A 23144-nucleotide genomic window follows, 5' to 3' on the forward strand; every position below is an offset into this window, starting at 1 on the left:
TTCAAAAAAGACCTACTAAGTTGTAATTGAATGAGATCTGGATCGTAATTTAAAGTCTGGCCTCTACTTCAAAGAGTAATCGCCAGTAGATATCTTGGCTCTTGGGCTCTCATTTTATTTTTTGAATTCAATCAAAGATACACTGACTTGTGTGCCGCGTCATGGTAACGAAAAAACTAAAAAAACACAGGTGGCAAGTCAGGAAAATCATTCTTTGGTGAAAGTTTAAGCATTTAAACACAGATGCTGAAATTAGTCCATTTAAGCAATAATGCCTTCGTAAACACATGAGTAGGTGGCGGCTGAAATCTTACACCCAGATGGCAGCTACGTGAGCGTTCATACAGCAGGAGAAACAAGAACATCTTAAAGTCACATGACTTGAAGTCAGATTCAGATTGGTCCTTGCATTAAGCAGGGCGGTCATGATGATGAGACGCAAAAAGCTGATATCTAAAATACTTGTAACTTTTAACAATTTAGTATTACTGAAAATAATTTTTCTATCCCCCTTTTAAGATTTTTAAATAGTAAAAAGAATTAAAAACTGAAACACTGAGACGTGATAATTTTCTTTTGCAGGTAAACTTTTATGCAGCCACGTGTGCCTCGTCATTTAATGGGAATTTAGCTGGGATTATTCTGATTGAACTTCAGAGGGTAAGTAATTTCCACGTTCATAAATATTTAAATTACACAGTTCCATGGTTTTGCAAAATCAAAGTCCGTTGAAGATAAGCGAAAACCACATTTTAAAATAACACTAAACTTGGCTAGATATAAAACGGTGCCCAGGTCGCTTTGGCAAGATGATTTATGAAAATCACAAAGTCCTTAGTGCAAAACACTAAACACAAACTTGATAATAAGTGAGTAAATAAGATACGAAAAGATACAAAATATTTACAATATCACCCCCATCGTGGGTTGTGATGGATTGAGTGTGGGCGTTTTACTACACTCTCCTGAGCGGGATCGTAGCTAGTACAGAGGCTGTTCACACATTTTTTAGACGAAGTATATTGTATTCACAAAGCTAAATTACATAAAATTCTTGCGTTTTAAATGTTCTGTTTGACATCCCTTATTCCGAACTATCTTTCGACACCACAATTTCCAGGATAATAATGCCTTTTGAAGTGGCAGAAGAGATATTCTATCCCATTCCTCCCGCACAGCTTTCCATAGTCCTGTTAGGGTTTGGGGACAACGTTTGGATAATGCAGTTTTTAAAAGTCCGAAAGCACAAAAATCCATAGGTGACACATCGGGAGATTTAGTAGGGATATCAGTAAAAGGTATGCCCTTGATACCAGTTTTTTGTTCTATTTCTTATAGGAAATTTACAGTGGATTTTGATGTGTGACTGCTAGTTTTGTCCTGATGGAGTCTCACAGATTGATGGCACTGTGGGTAAAGCGATGGTGTTTCATTCAGAAAAATTGGCGATAAAATATGTTCCTGATAGTATCTGGAGTTAATCTTGACATTTTTTTGCACTCTCTTTATTTTTAACTTGCCATTATAAGAAAAACCAGCAACAATCATGAATCCCTTAGAAAAACTTTATTTCGATTCTTTTAACCATGTACTTAAATTTTTTTCTCCCCTTTTATGATACGAGGGTAAGTTGAAAAATAAGATTCCCTTGTCGACTGTGGTCAGAGTTGTGTATGAAAGTCAAAAAATAGAATGAGACGTTAAAGATATGACATACCTTTATTTTTCCACATAGGTACCAAGTACATTGAGACATTTGTCATATCGCTTGATAAGCTTCAAAAAGCCCTCCATTAAAAAATCAGGGCTTTGCATATGGAAGAAGCGTTGAACGGCTTGTTTCATTTCAGTATTGCTTCTCAAGCGCCTTCCCCCGACATTTTTCTTCAAAGCCGGAAACAGATGGAAGTCGCTTGGTGCGACAACAGGACTGTATGGCGGATGGTGTAGACGCTCCCAACCAAGAGTTGCAAAATGGTTTTGCGTTGCCGTCGTCGAATGTGGTCTGGCATTTTCATCCAACAGCAGAACGCCAGATGTGAGAAGGCCAGGCCGCTTTTTCCGAATCGCCTCTTTCAATTTCGACAGGGTGTCACAGTAGAGCGTAGCATTGATGGTTCCAACCTCCAAAAAGTCCAGCAACAAACTCCTTGGGCGTCCCAGAAAACTGTGAGGAGCACTTTACCTGCAGAGGGAGTTGTCTTGAACTTCTTTCGGACAGGTGATGACAGATGTTTCCACTCCATAGATGCGGCCTTCGATTCTGGCGTGAAATGGTGGACCCACGTTTCATCCCCCGTCACAATCCGAAACAGAAAGTCATTGCCATCTTCATGGTAACGCACGAGATGTTCCAGGCTGACCCCCATGCGTTGTTCTTTGTGTGTCGAGGTCAATTGTCGGGGCACCCATCGTGCTGACACTTTTCTGTATCGAAGAATGTCGTGGATGATGTTTTGAGCTCGCTCATGTGAGATTCCAAGTTCTTGCACTACTTCATCGATGGTGATACGCAAGTTCGCTCTAATCATGCCATCCACCTTCCTGACATTTGCATCTGTAGTGGCCGTGCGCGTCCGTCCAGCTCTCGGTATGTCCTCCACTTGCTGACGTCCATCACTGAATGTGCAACACCATCTCCGCACCATTTGCTTCGACATCACACCTGGCCCATAGACTTCCAGGAGGCGGTTATGAATTTCTGTTCCTGATACTCCACGTGCCCATTCATAGCGGATACCCGCTCTCACTTCCTCCTTTGACCACGAATTCAAAACGCACCTTCTCTCCATACCTACCGGGGCTCAAATGAGAGGCTGGTCTCCGCTTTGCGCTGGCACTGCAACAGTGCCATCTGCTTGATTTGCAGCAACCTCTACCCAATGGTGTATCGGTGACTTGCTCGTTTTCCTGCTGTGTCGCCTTTCGCCCATAGCCGTTCAACGCTTCTGCCATATGCAAAGCGGGAATTTTTCTTGGAGGACTTTTTGAAGCTTATCAAGCGATATGACAAATGTCTGAACGTACTCGTACGAGAATAATAAAATAAAGGTATGTCATATCTTTAATGTCTCATTCCATTTTTTGACTTTCATACAGAACTCTGACCACAGTCGACAGGGGAAACTTATTTTTCAACTTACCTAAGTAATAAATGGCTCTTTTTTTTGTTACGATCATTTACATACACCCATGCTTCTTCTATTGTGACAATTGTTTTCCATTTTTCTTTGGATAAGTGTTTCTAATATAGAATTCTGCAGCGTGTACTGCGTTGAGCGATATGCTTTGGAAGAAGATGACGCACATTACGTTTTTTTCGCTTTCATTAAGATTGAAATCAACGTTTATAATTTTGTTTAAAGTGGACACCGAGCATTTTAATGATTTTGCAATTGTCCTTTGACTAGGGTATTTTCTTTTAACATTAAACAACGTACCTTTGCAATAGTCGAAGATATCCGTTTTTTCCTTGGATACTTGTTTGGAATTTTCGTCCCACATGAGGCTCCAATTTGACGTTTTTTTTTTCCTTTCTTGTTGATAATATTACTTATCGACGCTTTAGATATCACAAACCCATGACTCTCACGTCGGTTTTGGATAACGGAGTATGCATACTTCTCTTCGTAAAGAGCGTAAATGTAGCCTTCGAACCACTGCTTTGTTAAATTCGCCATTGTGAATAAAAACAAAACTTTCAAGCCACAGACGATAATTTTGACTTTTAAAAGCATAGTACAATTGCAATTACTTCTGACTGACTGACTGACTGATAACTTACAGCCAGAATACCACTGAGATCAGTATTTTATCTGGCTCAATCAAATTTATGCCGGATGGGCACAATAACATAGAACTATCTTCACATAATGTCCGCAGTAAGGAGGAGAAAGACGGATAAAGAATAGGAAGACCAGCAACGCAAGAGCTCACAAGCAAGTAACCGGCCCGGTAAAGGCGTGACTAAGTGGGAGTCATAAAATGAGTGTAGAATGTGAATAAAACTAGAGAATTTAAGAAATACACAGTACAATAAATGAGTAAAATACAAAATTAAGAATGCTAATAAACACATTGGGTACATCATTTACAGGTGGGCACTAGGTGGGAAAGTTCGGGTCCCTGATAAGGTGGGCCGCAAGTGGGCGCAGTTTGGCGTCCTCATTCAATATTTCGTATGTAAAGATATCAAAATTTCTCATATGGTCACAGTTCAGAGCTTTCGTGAAGAATTTCCTGTTGATCTTATTCAGGTGCTCTTCTAGAGTGTCCAGTTTTAAGTCACAGTGTAGTGTAGCATTGCTCACAAAAAAGTGAGCATGGGTGATAAGCCTTAAGACTTTGTTTTGCATGATTTGAAGTCTTTTTATATCCTCCTTGGTAGCCGTGCACCAGGCCGGCGACGCATAAGTCATCAATGGCCTAATTGCCGTGATATAAACTAGCCTCTTTTTCCTGAGGTCTAAGCTAGAATAATTACCCAATATAGGACTGAGACTATTTACAACAGTGAAAATTTTTCTTCTGACCTCTGTTATATGATCTCCCCATTTTAATCTTTCATTTAGCATTACTCCTAAATATTTCGCCTTACTAACTCTAGGAATCTCTTCAGAGAATAAGAAGAGCTTACTGTTAATAGTCAACTGTGTATTTTTCCTCCTTATCAATAATAATTGCGACTTGCTGGCATTAATAGCAATTCTCCAAGTCTTACACCACTTTTCTACCACTGGTAGAAGCACCTGTAATTTCTTGATTGCATGGTGTGCGTTTGCGGACTTTACGGCTAATGCCGTATCGTCCGCATAGCACCCAAGAAAGTAATTTCTGCCAATGTGAGCCCTAGGAAAGTCATGAACATAAAATAAATACAGGACGGGCCCTAAAATGGACCCCTGTGGGACGCCTGCATTCATGGTGCGTAAACTGGAGATGTCCTTTCCAATAGCCACAGTGAATTTCCTATTAGTGATGAAAGACATAATTAGCTGAATCAGCTCTCTATCCATAGGGAGATTTATAAATAAGCCCCTCATGCCAGACGCGGTCGAATGCCTTCGCCACGTCTAGCATGAGTAAGGCGACATTTTGTTTCTTGTGAAGCGCATCCCCACAAAACTCGACGAGCCGAACCAGCTGCTTCGTTGTTGAAAGCTTTCTCCGGAAACCAAATTGTTCCGGAGGCAGTAATTCAATATACACTCACGTTTGTGAAAATTGCAACACCAAGAAGGAATCGTCATAATTGAATGCAATTTAATACACAGTTGAGTGGTAGTGGTACAAATAAATGATTAAATGTTCAAAGCAAACAAACAAGAACAAGAGATCAGAATCAGTATTTTGTGTGGCCACCACGCGCCGCAATAAGTGCTGCTACACGACGTGGCATGGAGTCAAACAAAGTTTGAATGTCTGACTGAGGAAGAGCATTCCATATCGTTTGTACGCGTACCCAAAGTTCGTCTGCAGACGCAACAGGACGAGGATCACGAGCAAGACGCCGACCAATGACATCCCACACATGTTCAATTGGCGACATCCGGGGAACACGCAGGCCAAGGAAGAAGCTGTACCTGCTGTGCTGCAAAGAAGGATTTAACAATCCGAGCAGTATGAGGGCGGGCATTGTCCTGTTGAAATACAGCGCCTGGCAAGCTTTGAAGGAAGGGAACAGCTTCGGGCTGTAGAACTTCACGGATATACCGGTTGCTGTTCAGATTGCCCACAATTCGTAGCAATTGAGATCGTCTATGATATGCTATGGCGCCCCAGACCATAACTCCTGGTGTTCGTCCACTGTGGCGTTCGATAATGCACTCCGGAAGGTGGCGTTCACCGGCATAGCGTCTGACACGAATGCGGCCATCATGGTACCACAAATTAAAGCGGGATTCGTCAGAAAACACGACATGCTGCCAATCAGCACGCCAGTCTCTATGCTGATTGGCCCATTGTAGCCGCAGGCGGCGATGGTCGTGCGTTAGGGGGATCCTGTATAAAGGAGTCCGTGCGCGCAGTCCACACTGCAGCAGACGTCTACGAATTGATGAAGCACACAATGAAACACCTGTAGCTATTGACCACAGTGCTGCCAATTGTCTAGAGGAAGCTGTACGGTCCGTCCGCGCCATGCGGACCAGGTGTCTATCATCGCGAGCTGACGTCACATTTCGGGGTCCACTCCCGGATTTCCGAGTTGTCCGACACTCGTCCGTCCACTGCTTCCAAACGCGCATCACTGTGCTGCTGTTACGCTGCACACGAGAGGCTACTGCACGATACGACAATCCAGCTTCACGAAGGCCGATGATTCTCCCTCATTCAAACTCTGTAAGTTGTTCAAATCTCGCTCTCTTTCGTCGACGAGGCATAAGTACAGATTGAGTTAACGTTTACCACTAGCAGATAACCACCGATAACCATACACGCCTCGCTACAGCCGTCTATTTATTCGGATGCATCAGCCGTTCAGAGGGCGCTGCTCAGCAAACGCATGCGCTACGGATTTGCAATTCTAATCATTTGCATATCATGCGCTACTTTTCATTTCCTGAAAATTTCAGCTCACGCGCGTAAGTCCTTCATGGTGTTGCAATTTTCACAAACTTGAGTGTAGTTTTTCAATCTGCTGTAGATTAATCTCTCAAAGACCTTTCCTAGTCCCGGAAGCAAGCTAATGGGCCTGTACCCATCTGGCTTAGTGTTATCCTTGCCGGGCTTAGGCAATAAAATAAGTTTTGCGATTTTCCATTTTGTGGGAAAATAGCATTGACTAAGACACGCATTGAGAATACTCGTGAATTTTGTCACAACATTGCAGGGCAGATTTCTAAGTGCGTGATTATTAATACCGTCTATGCCAGGGGCCTTTTTGACTTTAAGCTTCTTTGTGATTTCTTTGATCTCACTGGGAGTAGCAGTGGCCATGTACCTCTTAGCAGTGTGGGCATTAAGCCAATCCCTAACAAAGTAGCATGCCTCATTGACAAAATTAATGTCCATGGGCGTCATGTTAGGTCTGAACTGCTCTTCTAAACGGTCCGCAAGGACCGTCGATTTGTCTTTATTGTTGAGAGCAACAGAGTTTTCAGTATAAATCGGCTTATTGCATGTACGCTGCCTTTTTAAGTTACGCATGAACGTCCAGAGACTGCCGTCATTCGGACTAAGATTCTGAATTTTTTCTTCCCATACATCTCTCTTATGCTCATCTATTTTCTTTTTAATTAATTTATTTAATTTGTTCATATCTCTTTTAACGTGAGGGCTCCATGTAAGGTGCCACGCTTTCCTCATCCTATTCCGGTCCTTAATCATCTCTCTAATTTCCTGTGGCAGAATGCCAGCGTTATTATTTCTTCTCCCGTGTCTAGAGGCATTTTCAATAGCATTATTGATTGAATCAGTGAGGGTATCAACTGCATCATCTATATCTTTCCGCGAGTTCAGAGTATCAAAGATGGGCGGATTCTGACTGAGAAACTTCTGGAACTTATTCCAGTCAGTCGTGCGGATCATTTCATTTTCTGCCTCTTTAGTAGTGCCTAGGTAAGCAATGACCGGTATATGGTCAGAGCTCAATTCGTGCTTTACTTCAGTATAAATAGGGATTGAAGTATTTGTCAGAAGAATATCAAAAAGGTCTGCATTTCTTGGGTTCTGTGGTCTATACGTATAATCCTCAGTAACATGCAAGGCAACTGGGTGATTATTTATAAATTCATAGAGGACCTTACCATTTTGGTTAGTTTTACGGCACCCCCACTCGGAGTGCTTTGCGTTGAGATCACCCGTTATGATATACTTATTAGTGTCAGAGAGAAGTTTGGAAAGAACACTTTCCGTCAGTAGTTTCCTGGGCGGATGATAAAATGAAATGAAATTCAAATTACCATATTGCGGTAAGTACACTGAGACTGCGACCATCTCATGTCCGTCGTTTCTATCTTGGCTAATCAAACAGGACTGTAGCGAGTTTCGCACATAAATTGCGGCCCCCCACCACGGTGACTCAAACGATCGCACCTATATGTGCGGTAATTAGGCAAATTTATACGCACGCATGGCGTGGCAAAAGTCTCTGTTACAAGGGCAATATCAATATTGTGATTGTTAAGGAAGTTTAAAAATTCCGTCAACTTGTTCTGAATGGCATGAGCATTCCAGAATGCTAATTTTATGGGATCTCCTTGTGTGGTGTACCTATCCATTAAGATCTTGATTTATGGTAGTTTTGTCCTTATGAGTAGGTGCATTTTGTCCTATTTGCTGTGTTAAAAGAAAGCCGGAGCTCTTAATGACCGATACAAGCTCGGCCAGGTCTGCAAAAACAGTTTTTGCTTCCTTGATCGTGTCTGCATACAAACCAGTAGACAGGGCTTGTGCAAATGATTTATTTTCTATAACCCTACTAGAATCGACTTTTGGCTTATCTTGTTTCTTTTTAGGGAACATCTCACAACCCCTAAAGTTCGAGGTGTGAGATTGTTTACAGTTCGCACAACATGGTGGCAAGTCAGAGTTTTTATTAGGGCATTCAAAGGACAAATGTCCCTCTCCGCATCTCACGCACTTGGGTGCATAGTTACAGCCAGTTTGCGTATGATGAAATCCTTGGCACCTGTAGCATTGTAGCGTGCCCGATCTACCTTTATAATTTTCGACTTTAATTCCTAGGTCACATAAGTGAGTTTCGTTGTGTATATCTTTGGATTTGGGTTTCTTAGGCAGAGTAACTAAAAATACCGGAAGTTTAATAACATCCCCATTTCTTCTGCGCGTAAGTTGTTTAACTGATTCAACTTTGTATCCTAAATCCTCTAACTCCTTTTGTATTTCTACCGTATCTGTATCTCTTAAAAGACCTCTTATCACAACTTTTATGTCTTTATCCTCAGGAAGCGTGAAAGAGTGATGTTCCACTTTCGTGTCTTTTAAATAAGTAACAGTCTGCCTGTAATGTTCAGGGTTTCTGATGAAAATTTTAATCCCTTTATTATTCTTATTAGAGTTAAACTCAATGTTTCTCTGTTTAAGTGCCCTAGCTATGTTTTTCCAAGTAGGGTAATCTACTTTAATAGTTATGGGTGGTATCCGTGACTTTTTCACAAATTCCGTTTCTATGTTTTCATCTGAGCTTTTATTTTGTTTAGACGTACTAGCGTCCGTGTCCATACTATTGTTATCCTCACCATTAGTGGCATTTTCACTAAGTCTCTCCTCCATGGTGTTCATTTGAGTTGCGCCAGCCTGGGGAATATGAGCGTCAGTTAGCCCAGTCGGGCACGTGACCTCATCTGGATAACTGAGTGGTCGCGCTGCGTTTTCGGTTCCAGACCAACTCGCTGCAGCCTGTTTCTCAGTTCCTTCACGAGATGGCGCCACATTATTGTGGCTGCTGACCGCAAACTCAGAACTCAATGTTTGTGTAATTTTACTACCTATGTCCTGACTAGGCGAGATTTTTAAACTTTTGGGAGCCTTCGTTTTGGGATTTCGTTTCAAGCTAACATCACCTTCATGTCTGGTACTGTGCTTGTACTGTTCGACAGTAAGTGCGGAGTCATCATCAGCTATGTTCGCAAGAACATCAGATTTGTTTTGCACCTCAGGAGGGTCCGATTCAGTATCGCTCAGAGTGCGTTTCGTTCTTTTGGTAACAGCAGTCCAATGCATATCGTGTTGGGAGACATCAGCATGATGGGAACCAATTTCATTAGACGCTAACCGGTTAGAACAGACTTGCGCTAAGCCACGTGCAGAGTTCAGACTTGCTCGTACTTTATCCGATAGGTTAGGGAGAAGATTTAATAGAAAATCCAGATCAATTCTTTCATCCTCAGTCAAAGGTAAATCCTTCTCTTTGAAGTTAATTCCGCATATCGAGCGAAAATTAGTTTGACCAGTGACATGTTGATCAAGTCCTTAAATCAGTTCAGTCATCAGGGAAAAATGGATGCAAAGAATCAGTAAAATCGCACTAAGGCCTTTTTACTACTCTTTGGTCACTTAAGACCGATGAGCAACCTTTTATGTGCTAACAACTGATCGCAGAAGAAAAATCAAATCGACTTGGTAAAACCGAGAGCCGTGCTAAGACAACCTTCACGTGCGACTGCTCGGACCAGCTCTACACGATAGACTGAACTAAAAGCTTCTCGTTAGCCTGAATATAATGCACAGCTCTTTTATAGAATGTAAGGAATTTTCTTCGTTTTATTGTTGTTTCCCTTTTTCTTACAAAAACTTGATTATTTCTTAATTTATCCAAAGGAACTAGACAAATGTTGAGTTCACACAAAGGATAGTATAGATTACAGGAAGGTCCCTGGGAAATTTATTGAAAGGCAAACCACAAATGCATTGAAAATCCCCCCTCCCCAAGGTGGCGAACCTATTGAAAGACGTCCCTGCACATGCGTAAATTCTACGAATCGTGGTTCTCTAGCACCGGTCAAATGTGGTACTTATCAGTTCATGTTTTACCCTCATGCGTACTAGGAGTCGTGGTTTGCCATTAGTATTTCGTCACTGGGTGACAGTATGGATTTATAAAACCTGGGATCATTTTCCTGGAAGGTAAGAACTCATTTTTAAGTATTTCACTGGTTATTTTTAAGGATCAGCAAACGCTATTGCATCATAAAATGTTAGTTGTACATTTTTCGCTAGTAGCTAGGAATGGTAACTAGAGACATCAAATTTTGAACAACGTAATCCTTCACTCCAATATGGGCATCTGAAAGTCCAAAATTTGGAATTCGTTTTATTATCGAATTTTTGATTACGAAACTCAAGGATTTCAAAGCGAGCAATGGCAACACTTTACGAAAAAAATGCATTTTTATTTATAGCTAGCGAGACTGTGTATCGGAATTTCTAAAGATATGCTCTTTTAAAACTATTTTGTGGTATTGCTGTTGAATTAAATTTTATGGTTTAAGTACGAAGAACGTGATATTTATAATAAAGTAACACAGAAAACGTTAAAAAAGTCCCTTTGTGCGTAATAAAAACCTGAAAACTTTAAGATTTTTGTTGTTTACTTATTTATTATTTTTTACTTTTCATTAAAAATATTTTACAGCCAATTTATATTATTAGTGTAGGGTATACAATATGAGTAGCTTGACAGATACATAAATAGTAACGCGCCGTCTTTCGTTTCATGACAAAATTGTGAAATCGCACAAAAGCATTATTAGGAAATTTGCAACGCGTTTTTTGTTACCAGTCATTAAGGAGTCTCAAAAGTTAGAAGATTATTTAGGTGTGGTGGTGGTGGTGTATTCAATTATGGCAAAGCACACTAGGGCTATCTGCCTAAGGGGAGGGATGCCTTTCGTGGCTGACTTTCTAAGGGAAAATGGCTCGTATGCACGTTACACATGGGGAAAACCACGAAAACGCCCATGCAGCCAGTCCGTTCGCGGGATTCGAACCTCGGACCGAACTACCAGTGTTCAGCGACTTTACCGCTCGGCCGCTGGTGGGCGAAGATTATTTAGGAATATATTTTTTAAACTTTTAAAAAAATCTAAAAGATTTTAGATTTTATACTACGTCCAAATGGACTTTTTCCATTTACAGACACAAACGTTTCGAGGGCATTTGGGCTAATGTCCCTTTACACTAAAATTATTTAAAAATATCATATCTTCACAATTTCCGATAGAGAGTCTCGCTCTCTGGAGATAATTTTCTACCCGTTTCGTTAATGCTCGCTTTGAAATCGTTGAGTTTGTTAACCAAAAATTCTTTAAAATTTCACAAAATATGAAACAGATAATAAAACAAATTTGAAATTCAAAATTAGGATTATAAGTTTTTAAAAAATCGAAAATTTCATATTTAAATTCAGTGAAACTCGTGTTGCTGACCACTTGTATAATATTTTCTTAGCCTATCAAGAGATACAACGAGCGTCAAATACAATAAATTGCTGCCGTCTAATTTTTTATATTTCTACTGAGATTATATAACTTGTCTGAATATTATCGCACACATTTCTACATTATGGGACCAAACTAGTAAAAATAGTAACTTAAAAAAGTAGAAATAAAAATCTGAAAGCTTTCAGATTTTCTGTTACATCCAAGCGGGCGTTTTTTTAACGTTTTGCGTGTTACTTTATTGGTTAAATATCATGTTCTTCGCACTTTAAACATATACAATTCAATTCAACAGCAAAATCACAAATTAGTTAAATATAGCAAAATCTCGCGCGCTAAAAATAAACATGTTTTTTTTTTTTTTTTTTTTTTTTTTTTTTTTTTTTTTTTTTTCCGTACAGTGTTACCATTGCAAACTTTGAAATCTTTGAGTTTATTAGTCAAAAATTCTATATAGTTTTACAAAATTTTGCATGGATAATAAAACAAATTGGAAATTTAAAATTCGGCTTTCCAGGTGCACAGTTTCGGACGAAGATTTACGTTTTTGAAAATTTGATGGCTCTAGGTACCGTCGTTTTTTCACAATGCGAGAAACATGTACGTATAATTCATGCAGATTCTTCATTGTTTTATTTTCTTGAAATATACTACAGGACGATAATATTTGGTGGCAACAATTTAAGAAAGCGATGTGCCGTTTATAGTGGATCGACGCACAATAACGTTTCGAGACTAATATTCCTTTGAGTAATTATGCGGCTTATGCACAGAAACATAACTTTAAACACCTCGAAAGAAATATTTGAGGTGTTTACAATATCAATTAACATATTTTGTCTCCTTGTCAATTGAAATATTCTGCTATTTGATTGAAATGTTTGTCGCAGCCCACTTTAAAATTATACCAATTAACATTTTCTGATTATTTAATCAAATACTTCTAATGCTCGCAATTAATTTTCTCTGTGGACGCGTTCTCTTGACTGTAAGGGCATCAGACAAATTTGTATTCCGAATCACTGCGGTTATAATTTTTAACCATTTTAAAATATGCCACTCATCATAAAATTTTCACACCTCCCGATGTGCGCGTACGTGACGAAAAGAAGCGTACTATAAAAAGTCGACGTAAAGTTAATAGCAAATGAAACTTAATTAAAATCTCGCGGGACTTTGAAAATAAAATGTTATTTACTAAGTAAGTATTTAAGCGTAAATTTCAAATACCACAAAATAAGCGTAAAGCTATGCCCAAAATCAGTAAGATTTCTTTCCTGAGTCAATTAGGTTCACCAGCCTCCACATGATGATGGGTTTAGGTGACATGGCATTATGGTATTTTTTTTAACTATATCGCTTTGCAATTTTGAATAGGTCATTTTAAATATAAGATTTTGTGTTCCATATCCTTAATTTCTTAAGTGTTAATTTTTAAATTACTAAAAATGTCGCAATTCCTTAGCTCAAAATTATTTTCGGTGTTTGGCTTTAAAAAATTCAACTTTTCAAACACTTTAATCTTAAACTGTTCGAAGGAACGTATTGTAAGCTTAGTATTTCAAACAACGTGTGTTTATTTTTTATCTTTAAACCCCACCAAAAACACATTATGTATCAGATTTTACTTGATGATTTGGAATGATTTTGAAGTCACTTGGTTTAAATTTACATTTAGCGGGCGTATTTAAATAATTGATTCGTATTCAAAAGCTAAGTAATGTAACTTTGTGTGTACCCTGCTATAGCAAACTCCAAGAGATCGCAAATCTGGCTCGCTTTATCCTATCTAAGAAAGATATAGGTCCTGGCTAAAAAAAGTGTGAAACTTGATTGATGAGTTATTCAGAAAGAGTGATTTGCATTGCCACAGCTCCAAGAAATGTTAACAGTAATAGTAATTTAAAACGAAAATGCATTAATTAATTACAGGTATTACTATGTGCGAATACTCAAACTTATTTTGTTGTTTCTCATTTACACCTTGCATTAATAATTTTTACAAAAGATTACTTAACATAACATAAAAGTCATGATTTAGCCAGTCCGTCCAATTACATATTTGGATGAAAATGCGCTATTAAAATCATGAATAAATTTTCGCTTTGAACAGAGTGCTATTTGAAAGCTTAATCAAGTGAACTCAAATAGAATCAAAGAATCCATTCAAAACATTTATCTCCATTACTGTTTCCTTGACTCAGTGCATAGCACAATACTATCTCCCGATGTATGTTTATTGTGTGCACTAGTTTTCCAAGAACCGAGTACTGCACCTGCCTCGTGTAGCATTCTGTTTGGAATAAAAAGAAACGTGAAAAGCAATCGAAAATAAAAGAAAGGTAACCTGAAGGTGTCTTTCCTTGTTCTAATACACTACACAGGCTGAATTTATAGGTTACTAATTTTCCAGTTGAATGCTGCAGAAATTCTAGAAAAATGTTTGAAAATCCAAGAACTTTTCAGGCGAAGATATTTAAAGTTCGTTATATCCGATTTTTAATAATTAGGTGATATAAAATAGGTCATATAAAGGTTTTATAGTCATATAAAATAATATTAAGTCTATACGAAATTGCAAAAGATCTGAATATAAACGTGATCTTATCATATAAATGTGCGAGCAATAAATTCACGGGGAACAGCTTGATATCTCTTATTAGGCAGTTTACTGCAAGGGAGCTGTGATTCGATCGGTATTCTGCATTCGTTGTGTCCACAGATAAGGTACTTAAATGGTACGTATTTATTTTAAAGTTATTTGCTTGTATCCATATTAGGAGGGGGAAAAAAGGAAACTGAATGATTCTGAAGCTTTTATTTTGGATTTCGCACAGAATAACACCAGTCGTGAATATTTCAAGCTTCTAACATGCAAATAAGTATGTATTTATTGACCCTTAATTATATGTAATAAATAAGTAAAAAATAAAATGATACGGTGTAAATAAAACCAAATATAATTATGTTATATAATAGTTATACAGTAATGCAGAGTGAGTTGTGCTTAAAAATATAAGAAACCGAAAATAAAAGCGAAGTATTTACGCAAAATTTATTCAAGATATAGATCCTAAAATAAACCAGTTTAAAAGATAAACGGAAACTGCCGGCGGAATAAACGCGTTTATAGTCACGTTTTAATACTATTAATGATTTGTATGCTTATGTAAAAAAAATTAGAATAAAATTCTTGCAATTGTCTTCTACCATAAAACAGACATCAGATTCAAAACTTTGTTTTCATTTATTAAATTTTAAGCGTTATTTAAAAGCAGGTTCACGTACTTATAAATCCTCATTTATTTTCACGGAACCACTCTCTCTTTTAAAATTCATATCGAACACATTTATCGCCTTAAATCGATAGTTGTATTTTATCGCTATCAGTTAACCAACTATCGGCAATAAAATTAATGCCAAGTATTCAATTTACCTTTCCCGCGGTTTGACAAATAACTATTTTTTAGACTGTTATCGTTCTAGGTTACAAAAAATCTTTAAATTTTGTCTCAAAATTGTTACTGCTCAAGAACTTTAAGGATTTTAAAGAAATCATAATGCACTTTTTAGGTTTAAGCTTCACATATGTGGTCCGATAATTTAATGACGATAAGTAAAATTAATAATACTCGCTGAATTTCATTTTAATTCCTCTTTTAGTCATTTAATAGAATCTAATCTAAATATTTGACAGGCGTTTCATCCTTTTCGCATGTTTATTTCATTTATCATTTCATACAATTGCAGGACTCATCTGTTTAACAATTCATTATTTAATCGCTTATTTATATGTGAGTATTTGTACAAAAATTGATAAATATAGCAAAAATGTTAATGTGTTTTCTAAAAACTTAACATTAGGACAGCAAGAATAAAATATTGCGGAATCAATACGTCAGCTTATTTTCATTTTATTGCACCATCCTCAATAACAGAGTAATTAATTTCAGTTCTTCGCAACGGAACAGAATTAGTTGCACTTGATTATTTACATTTATCAAGCGATTGGATTATTTCGAATGATTTATTTCTTCTGAAATAAATGCAGGAAGGCATCCGGCCCAGCAGAGAATGGCACATTTCGAAGCACCCTGCTCTTCACTATTCACTCTCTAATTAAGACACAATAATTCATTTGCGCTTCCGTAGCTGAGGATGGTGGTTCGGTAAAATCATCGAAACTAGTCCTGTGAAAATTTTGAAAATATAACGCTGATTTTTGTTGTTTGACTTCTGAATTAGTATTCACTCTCTGTCAGCAAACATTGTGATTTTAATCATATTCTTTATCTGTTAGTTCGTGCACTTCCATTGGAGTCAGTCTGGTCAATGCAGATATCGCCGAGATATCGCGGGTAGCTCGACGTATCCGGCTCAGTAACAATTTTGCCATAGGCCGATGACGTAGAGTAGTCTGGACAAGTGGCGGAAAGGTCAAAGGCGAGAAGAGGGACGTGACCATGCATCATCACAAAGGCTCTAAGCAAAGAATGAATCTGTAAATCTCTCTTAATAATTCTGTGCTCTAATCAGTTTAACGTCATCTGCGTAATGCTAATTTACGTTGGCGTCAAAAAAGTTGCGTCAACTACGTCGCGAGCGTACTCGTGTGGATGGGCCTTAAAGAGCCAAGCCAGATAGAAAGCGAACAATGGAAGGCAAGACAGTGAATCTAATAGCTGATGTAATCTGCTGTGAGGGTAGAATTTGAAGTGAAAATTCAAACTTCAAAATTCATTTGTGGATCTTTCATGAGTTTTGCCAATTTCATGTTTAGGTAGTTTGAAAAATGATACTTTCTAAATATTACCATCAAAATGATAGCATTAAATGAATAAATGTATTCTCTATTAGTAAAAGATGAAGAATTGACGACGATATGAATTCTCTTGGAAGCACAGATATTGATTCTAGAATTTTTTTTAGATAAAACACGTTTTGTCAGAAAATAACGAAAATTTGATTAACCAATTCGGGGATTAAAAAACTGTTTTGCGATCCGGCACAGCGAATGGTGTTTATATTTCAAACTTTTCGGTAACTTCTGCCATTTCAAAGGAATGTATTGCCACTACACAAAACAAAATATTTTTAATTCCCACTCGAAAGTGTATTGTTACCGGCAAAGCGTTATTACGTGATTCAAATTTTTTCTGTCTCCTTACGGATTAAAAAAATACCTAAGCTATTTAAAAGTAATAAAAAGCAGTTCCTTATCTCTATTGTCAATTTTTCTCTCCTGAACTCACAAAAATCTTTATATAATTTTTCAGTTTTGGTAATATCAGTAAGCAGGCTGCGCAAGGGGATGATATTATAATGTGAAGAATCTTTGAACACGTGAGTTCGTCGCGGGCAGCGAAGGATAGACACAGATATGCGAAATTTAGACCCTATATGTATCGGAACATGAAGGTGTGCACTCCGAAGCTATGCTTTTTGGAAGTGGATTAAGATTTTTTCCATTTAATATCAAAAACAACTTTTTATCAATTTTTCGTATGTTTAGCATTAAAAGAATCTTCAAATTTTACAGTATGCAGCATCGGAAAGAATTGGAAAAATAATTTTAAATGTGGTTTTCACTGAATCTTTAACATAATTTTCTAATTTTATCGATATTTCAAATATCGCTAGATTTTATTGCGATAAAATTCCACAATTGAAAACTGTAGCTGTTATAAAAATCTAAAATTTCTGCAGAATATAAAATCAATCTTAACGCTTTTTTAAAAGAAGATGGATAAAATATTTAATTAGGTATTTTTTGGAATATTTATAACTTGACATGAGGAGGAAATGGTGTGCGGAATATATCGAATCATTATTTTATCACCATGTTGCTTTCCTTGCCATACACATTTATTACGCGTGCTTATTTATTTATCTATCCTTATTGATAAGATTTGTTTCCAAACTAATTATGCTCCTTAATAGTCTTTTGCTATTTTTATATTCTGTTTGTTTAATTTTGTTAGAAAAAAGGATATTTTTCCATCATTTTATTTCTTCAATTTATATATCCCGAGGTGTAAAACAGTATAATTTTAGTTAATTTTCTGCGGTGGAATTTCTTCTTAATTTTATAATTTTATACACATTTTCATATCATTTCCTTTTGATCCTATTATATTCTTTTTTAACGCATGTAAATTTCAATATCTGGTAAAGAATAAGTTTTGCAATTCCCATAGGTTATGAAAATATGTTTACCTGAAGAATGATAAAAAATATGAAATTAACAATTTTCTAAATTCTGTTTAAATTAGCTCCTTCCTGAACTGGTCTTCGGCTGGCATGCGTCATTCACCAGCCTAGTAATAATTGAAGAAAAGTATCTTTAAATAAATAAAGAAATTGAAACGTATTCCTCAGTTGAATTTCACTTCGTCCCAGTCAGATTTAACATATATATATATATGCGGTTTTATAAAGTTTGTTTCTGCATCGTTTGGGCAAAATTTTGATCACTTTGCGACGAAATCATTGTATTGAAATTTTGCAAACAATTTTTCGGATTTGTAGATGCTGCAAGAATGCAGTATTATTACAATTATTTTAATTTTAATTTTTTTTAAAGTTTTATAATTTTCTCTTACATTCTTGCTTAGCAACTAAAAAAATGATCAAAAAATTTCAAACACGCGTGTCGAATACTTTAATGAAATTTGCACAAAGATGCAATTAAAAATGCAAAAGTATAAGAATGGTTTACTTTTAAGTTAATAAGTAAACATGAACTAAAAACATAAATAAAGTGATAAACAGAAAGATCATAAAATCCAATTTTTTTTTTAATTCTTTCGATTTGAAAAAAAAAAAAAAAAAAAAAACCACCTTTTCCTGCTACTAGTCGACGAATGCCATATTCGTGATTATAATAAATATCATGATTCATAATCTTTTGTCTATTGTCACCAACGGTCTTCTTGACATGTCAATGTTGTCTTAGCAAGAAAAACAAAAACAGTCGTTTAAAGGTTATACCAAGTACAAATATTTAATAAATTATTTCAAATGTAACTGAGATGTGTTGTTTCTGAACCAAAATACATTTTTAATGTTCAAACCAAAGTCTCTTGTTATGCAAAAATTCGTTTATGATGATTTTGGTTTTCTATATGTTTAAGCACGGTAGATTCAACTAACGTAATCAAAAATGTTATTATTGTGTACACAAATGATATAAATATTACTGCTCTTTTAACATAAATTTGTATCCTTATTAGGATGAAGAATTATACCAGCTACATAAGAATTTAGGCTGTATTGAAAATGCCGGTGAAAGCAGTTGACTTGATCATCATTGTAAACGACTCTTCCTAACTTGAAAAACTAAATATAGAAGTCGCCTTTTGGTAAGGAACTGACCGACGACAATTTTATTTTGCAACTAAAACTCTTCTGATAAATCCAATACACAGTTTCTGACATGGAAAAGAACAAAAACCGGTTTCGTGTGAGTACCATTCTAGATAAGATTCTTTTCTTCAAAAAATCTTCCAGAAAATCTGCTCCCAACAGAGAATGCATACAAGAACAAATTTGCAGTGAAATTACTTGCACTGGAAAAGCAAACCAAAGCACCGTTTCTCAAATAATAAGAAAAGAAAACAACGAGAGTACCTGTAGAATTAGAAGCACTTTGTCAAAAAACCAGAAACAAACGAGTGTGTATGAAGCGGTGTGGATGAAGGACCTGATTTATGAGAACGTTACTGCAGAAAAATATCGTTTCTCAAGAAATCCGGAGTTGACACCTGTTTCTCGGATGAAATGGGTAAGAAACCCAGTTTACGAAAGCGCCATTGAAAATAAAATTCTTTCTTTAAGAAACACGACACAAAGGTCTTTTTCTGAAACGGAAGAGATAATTGAGCATATTTATGAGAAAAATATGGCAGATAAATTTCTTTTTACCAGAAATCCCAGCCGGATGCCTGATTATCCAATGAAATGGATCAGAAACCCAATTTACGAGGAGGCGATAGAAAACAAAATTCTTTTGCAGAAAAATTGGAAACAAGGGACTGTTTCTGAGATGAAACAGTTGAAAAATCCACCTTACGAGTATGAAATAATAGAAGATATACGTTTCCCAAAAAAGCTTTCCCATAATACTGTTTACATCAGGGAAAGGGACGAAAACCCAGTTTGTAAATACATTACTTCACGTAAAGTTCGTTTACCAAGAATCTCAAAACAAAGGATTATTTCTAATTTAGAACGTACTGGAAAGCAGATTCATAACGGAGCTAATGTGCATAAAATCTATTTCTTCAGAAACCAAAAGCAGATCCATGATATGGCGTGGGTTGAAAACCCAATTTATGAGCCGAAGTGCAATTCCTAAGACAAGAGGAATCGAAGGCTCGGATTATAAGAATGTTATTCCAGATAACGTTCCTTCCCAGAGGAGGCTGAAGAAAGTTAAGATTACCGAGTGGATCAGAAAGCTGATTTATGAGAGCACTGTTAATGAAAGAATTCTTTTCTCGAGAAAACTAACACAAACTACCCTTTCTATGAAGAACTGAATCAAAAAAACTGGTTTTATAAAAGCTGTGTAAAAGAAAAAGCTCCTTTCCCAAAAATTTAAACAAACTTTTATTACTATTAATCAGTCAGTCTACCTTAAAACGTTCTTTACGAAAGCATCCCTGGTCTTGGGCAAACTACTCTTGCGTGCTTTGCCGTGCTCTAATAACCTAACCATTAAATGAGCAGCAGCCAAAATATAGGCAAGCACGTTATTTACAGCAGCCTTACACGATTAACCACCCAAAACATTATGACTCATTAACGTTTCGATCCAGACTCGTGGTTCGTACGAAATTTTAAGAATGACTAAAGAGGGATTTTACGATCCGACTTTGCCAAATAATAAAGACTCTGTATCTGAAATCTTACAAGAAAAGGAAAAATTTACTTTATTTTAAAGTGCTAAATGCAAGTTCGAAATGGACGACCATGCCAAGAGAAAAAAGACTGCAAAAACACAAAATTCGTTGAATGTAATTTTTCATTTCACAAAATTCTGAAATTTTTTCACCTAATATCCAGGTACGACTATATTTCTGAGCAACGTTGCATCTTGAGTCTATCTTCAGCATTCTCATAATTATTTCAATCCAAATTTTGTGCCAACATTTATATTTGGCGACAGCTGCTGCCTTGTAAATGTATATATATTAATCGATTGACACAAAGTAACTCGAGGGTTATCTGCTAATGAGAGGGATGCGTTCGTGGAAGGCTTTCTGGGAATATTTTGGTCTAGTATATAAAAGATCAACTTGTAAAAGTTGAGAAACTACATGAAGTAAAAATGAACTGGGTGAAAGCCCATATTGGTGTTTTAGGTAACGAGAGGGTAGACATGCTGGCCAAAGAGGCTGCTATGGGTAATATCGAGGATGTGTAATATGAATATGAGGAAGTTTCCAATGTAAATCCTCCACGACAGCATAACTTACCTTTGGCAGACAGCCATCTTGTGCTTTGCTAAATTCAAATAAATTAACTTACTTAATTTGCTATTTTGTTTATTTCAAGTACAAATTTTAATTTTATTTCCCATTTAGTTCCGTTCAGTGTGTAACTTCACTCATATGATCATGTGCAGATTAAATGAAACTTTTTATTGTATATTTTTAATAGAATCTTTAATCTATTCCTAAATCGATTAATGAAATGCATGGAAATAGTAGCTCAATAGTTTTAAAAATATAATATATCTGAGAATATTTAAGGGAATTCTCCGAGAGTCTTAATATTTTATTCATTTTATTCTTATTAATCTTCCATTATAGTTTAATATTTTATTCTGATAATAGTTTTTCATTTTCTAACAAATAAATTTGAATCTTTTTAGCATTAGAAAAAATCCTCTCCAAAAGCAATTCTAAAGGTCATTATTAAGCAACTAATTAGATATGTATTAAAGCAACAGAAATAAGAAAGAAGTAGAATTTCCTCATGATGCCCATACCTTTCTTTAACAGCAATTTTTACTGCTACATCTACTAATTCAAATCTTACTGAAATGTGTTAGATTAATTAACAGCATACTGTATTTCTAGATTTCAAGCTTTGAAATAAAGAATCAAATTGCTGTTTGGTTTGCAATTTGTCAATCAATTGTCAAAATTGTCCATTTTGTTTAGTCTGGATTGTTAAACAATTTACATCTGTTTAACAATCCAGACTAAACCAAATGGACTACCCTTAAATTTGCTGACATCAAAAACAGAAATTAGATGTTGGTGAAGACTATAGTATAATTTTTGAAGTAAATTTACTTCTGGCTTTTAACTTGAAATATCTGGGAAAAAAATGCTACTTTATATGGGACTAAATAATTTAAGAAACAAGAAGAGTGACAAAATTGGTTTTAAAAATATATATAGAAAGACATGTTTTCAAAACTAAGGTATTAAATTTTAATAGTATTTAATACCTGGAAGAGCAATTTTTAATTTTTAATGCAAATAGTTCAAATATGTAGAAAAGATATTTCATACTCTGTATCCTTTAAATGCAGTAATGTAATCAATTTTAGTACAAATGCTAACAGCAGTGTCAGATATTGTACACGTCAGTTAGCACATATGCTAATAAAAATGTGTATCTTGTAAAATTTATATCATGCTGTTAATAAAATTTATACTATCATTAACACTGGGGCTAATTTCAATCTTTGGTTTAGAAATAAAACTAAAAAAATCTTTCCCTTTTGCATTACTACGGGAAATTATTAGGATAGCCAATCATAGTTTTAAGCAATATTTATTGTATTTTGAATTTGCATTATCCGATATATCTAATTATACATTGCAAAATTGCGACTGCAGTTTATTCTTTGAAACATCAGTATCGCCACATTTCAAAATGAAAAGAAATAAAATTTGAAATCCGAGGGGGGGAAAAATATTTTCTCGAGTTGAATTATGTGCTACGTTAGAATGTATAATCATTTCCTTGCTAAACTGGAAATCTGAGTATTACTACAACATTATTATATAATTTCTTGCTCCGAAACTTCGATTTGACGAATATGGCAGCCTCCATATTATGAAACTCAAGAGTAACTTTAGTCATATGAGGAGCGTAGCTCGTTATTGTCATGAAACCAGATGACGAGCTATACTCGTCACAGGATTAAATTACTGTTGAATCTGATAATAATAATAGGGGGCTACCCTATTTCTTGAAACGAAACTAGCACCCCAGTTAGACTGA

At 36.2% G+C, this 23144-nt stretch overlaps 1 protein-coding gene across 1 annotated transcript; it reads left to right on the forward strand.

The window, feature by feature from the left end:
* Positions 1-580: 580 nt before the first annotated feature.
* Positions 581-21434, forward strand: LOC146993782 (uncharacterized). Its single transcript, XM_085826399.1, has 2 exons — positions 581-660; positions 19133-21434. The coding sequence occupies exon 2, from the start codon at positions 19336-19338 to the stop codon at positions 20254-20256; it is 921 nt and encodes a 306-aa protein (XP_085682525.1). The 5' UTR covers positions 581-660; positions 19133-19335; the 3' UTR covers positions 20257-21434.
* Positions 21435-23144: the final 1710 nt, after the last annotated feature.

Source organism: Stegodyphus dumicola, chromosome 11 (genome assembly GCF_044657685.1).
Source record: "Stegodyphus dumicola isolate Sdum_Otavi_A_Nest chromosome 11, ASM4465768v1".
In the NCBI taxonomy this organism is placed as follows: Eukaryota; Metazoa; Arthropoda; class Arachnida; order Araneae; family Eresidae; genus Stegodyphus; species Stegodyphus dumicola.

Bases quoted from the DNA above. Each gene is read 5' to 3' on its own strand.
- LOC146993782 (XM_085826399.1), top strand. From the start codon at position 19,336: ATGGAAAAGAACAAAAACCGGTTTCGTGTGAGTACCATTCTAGATAAG.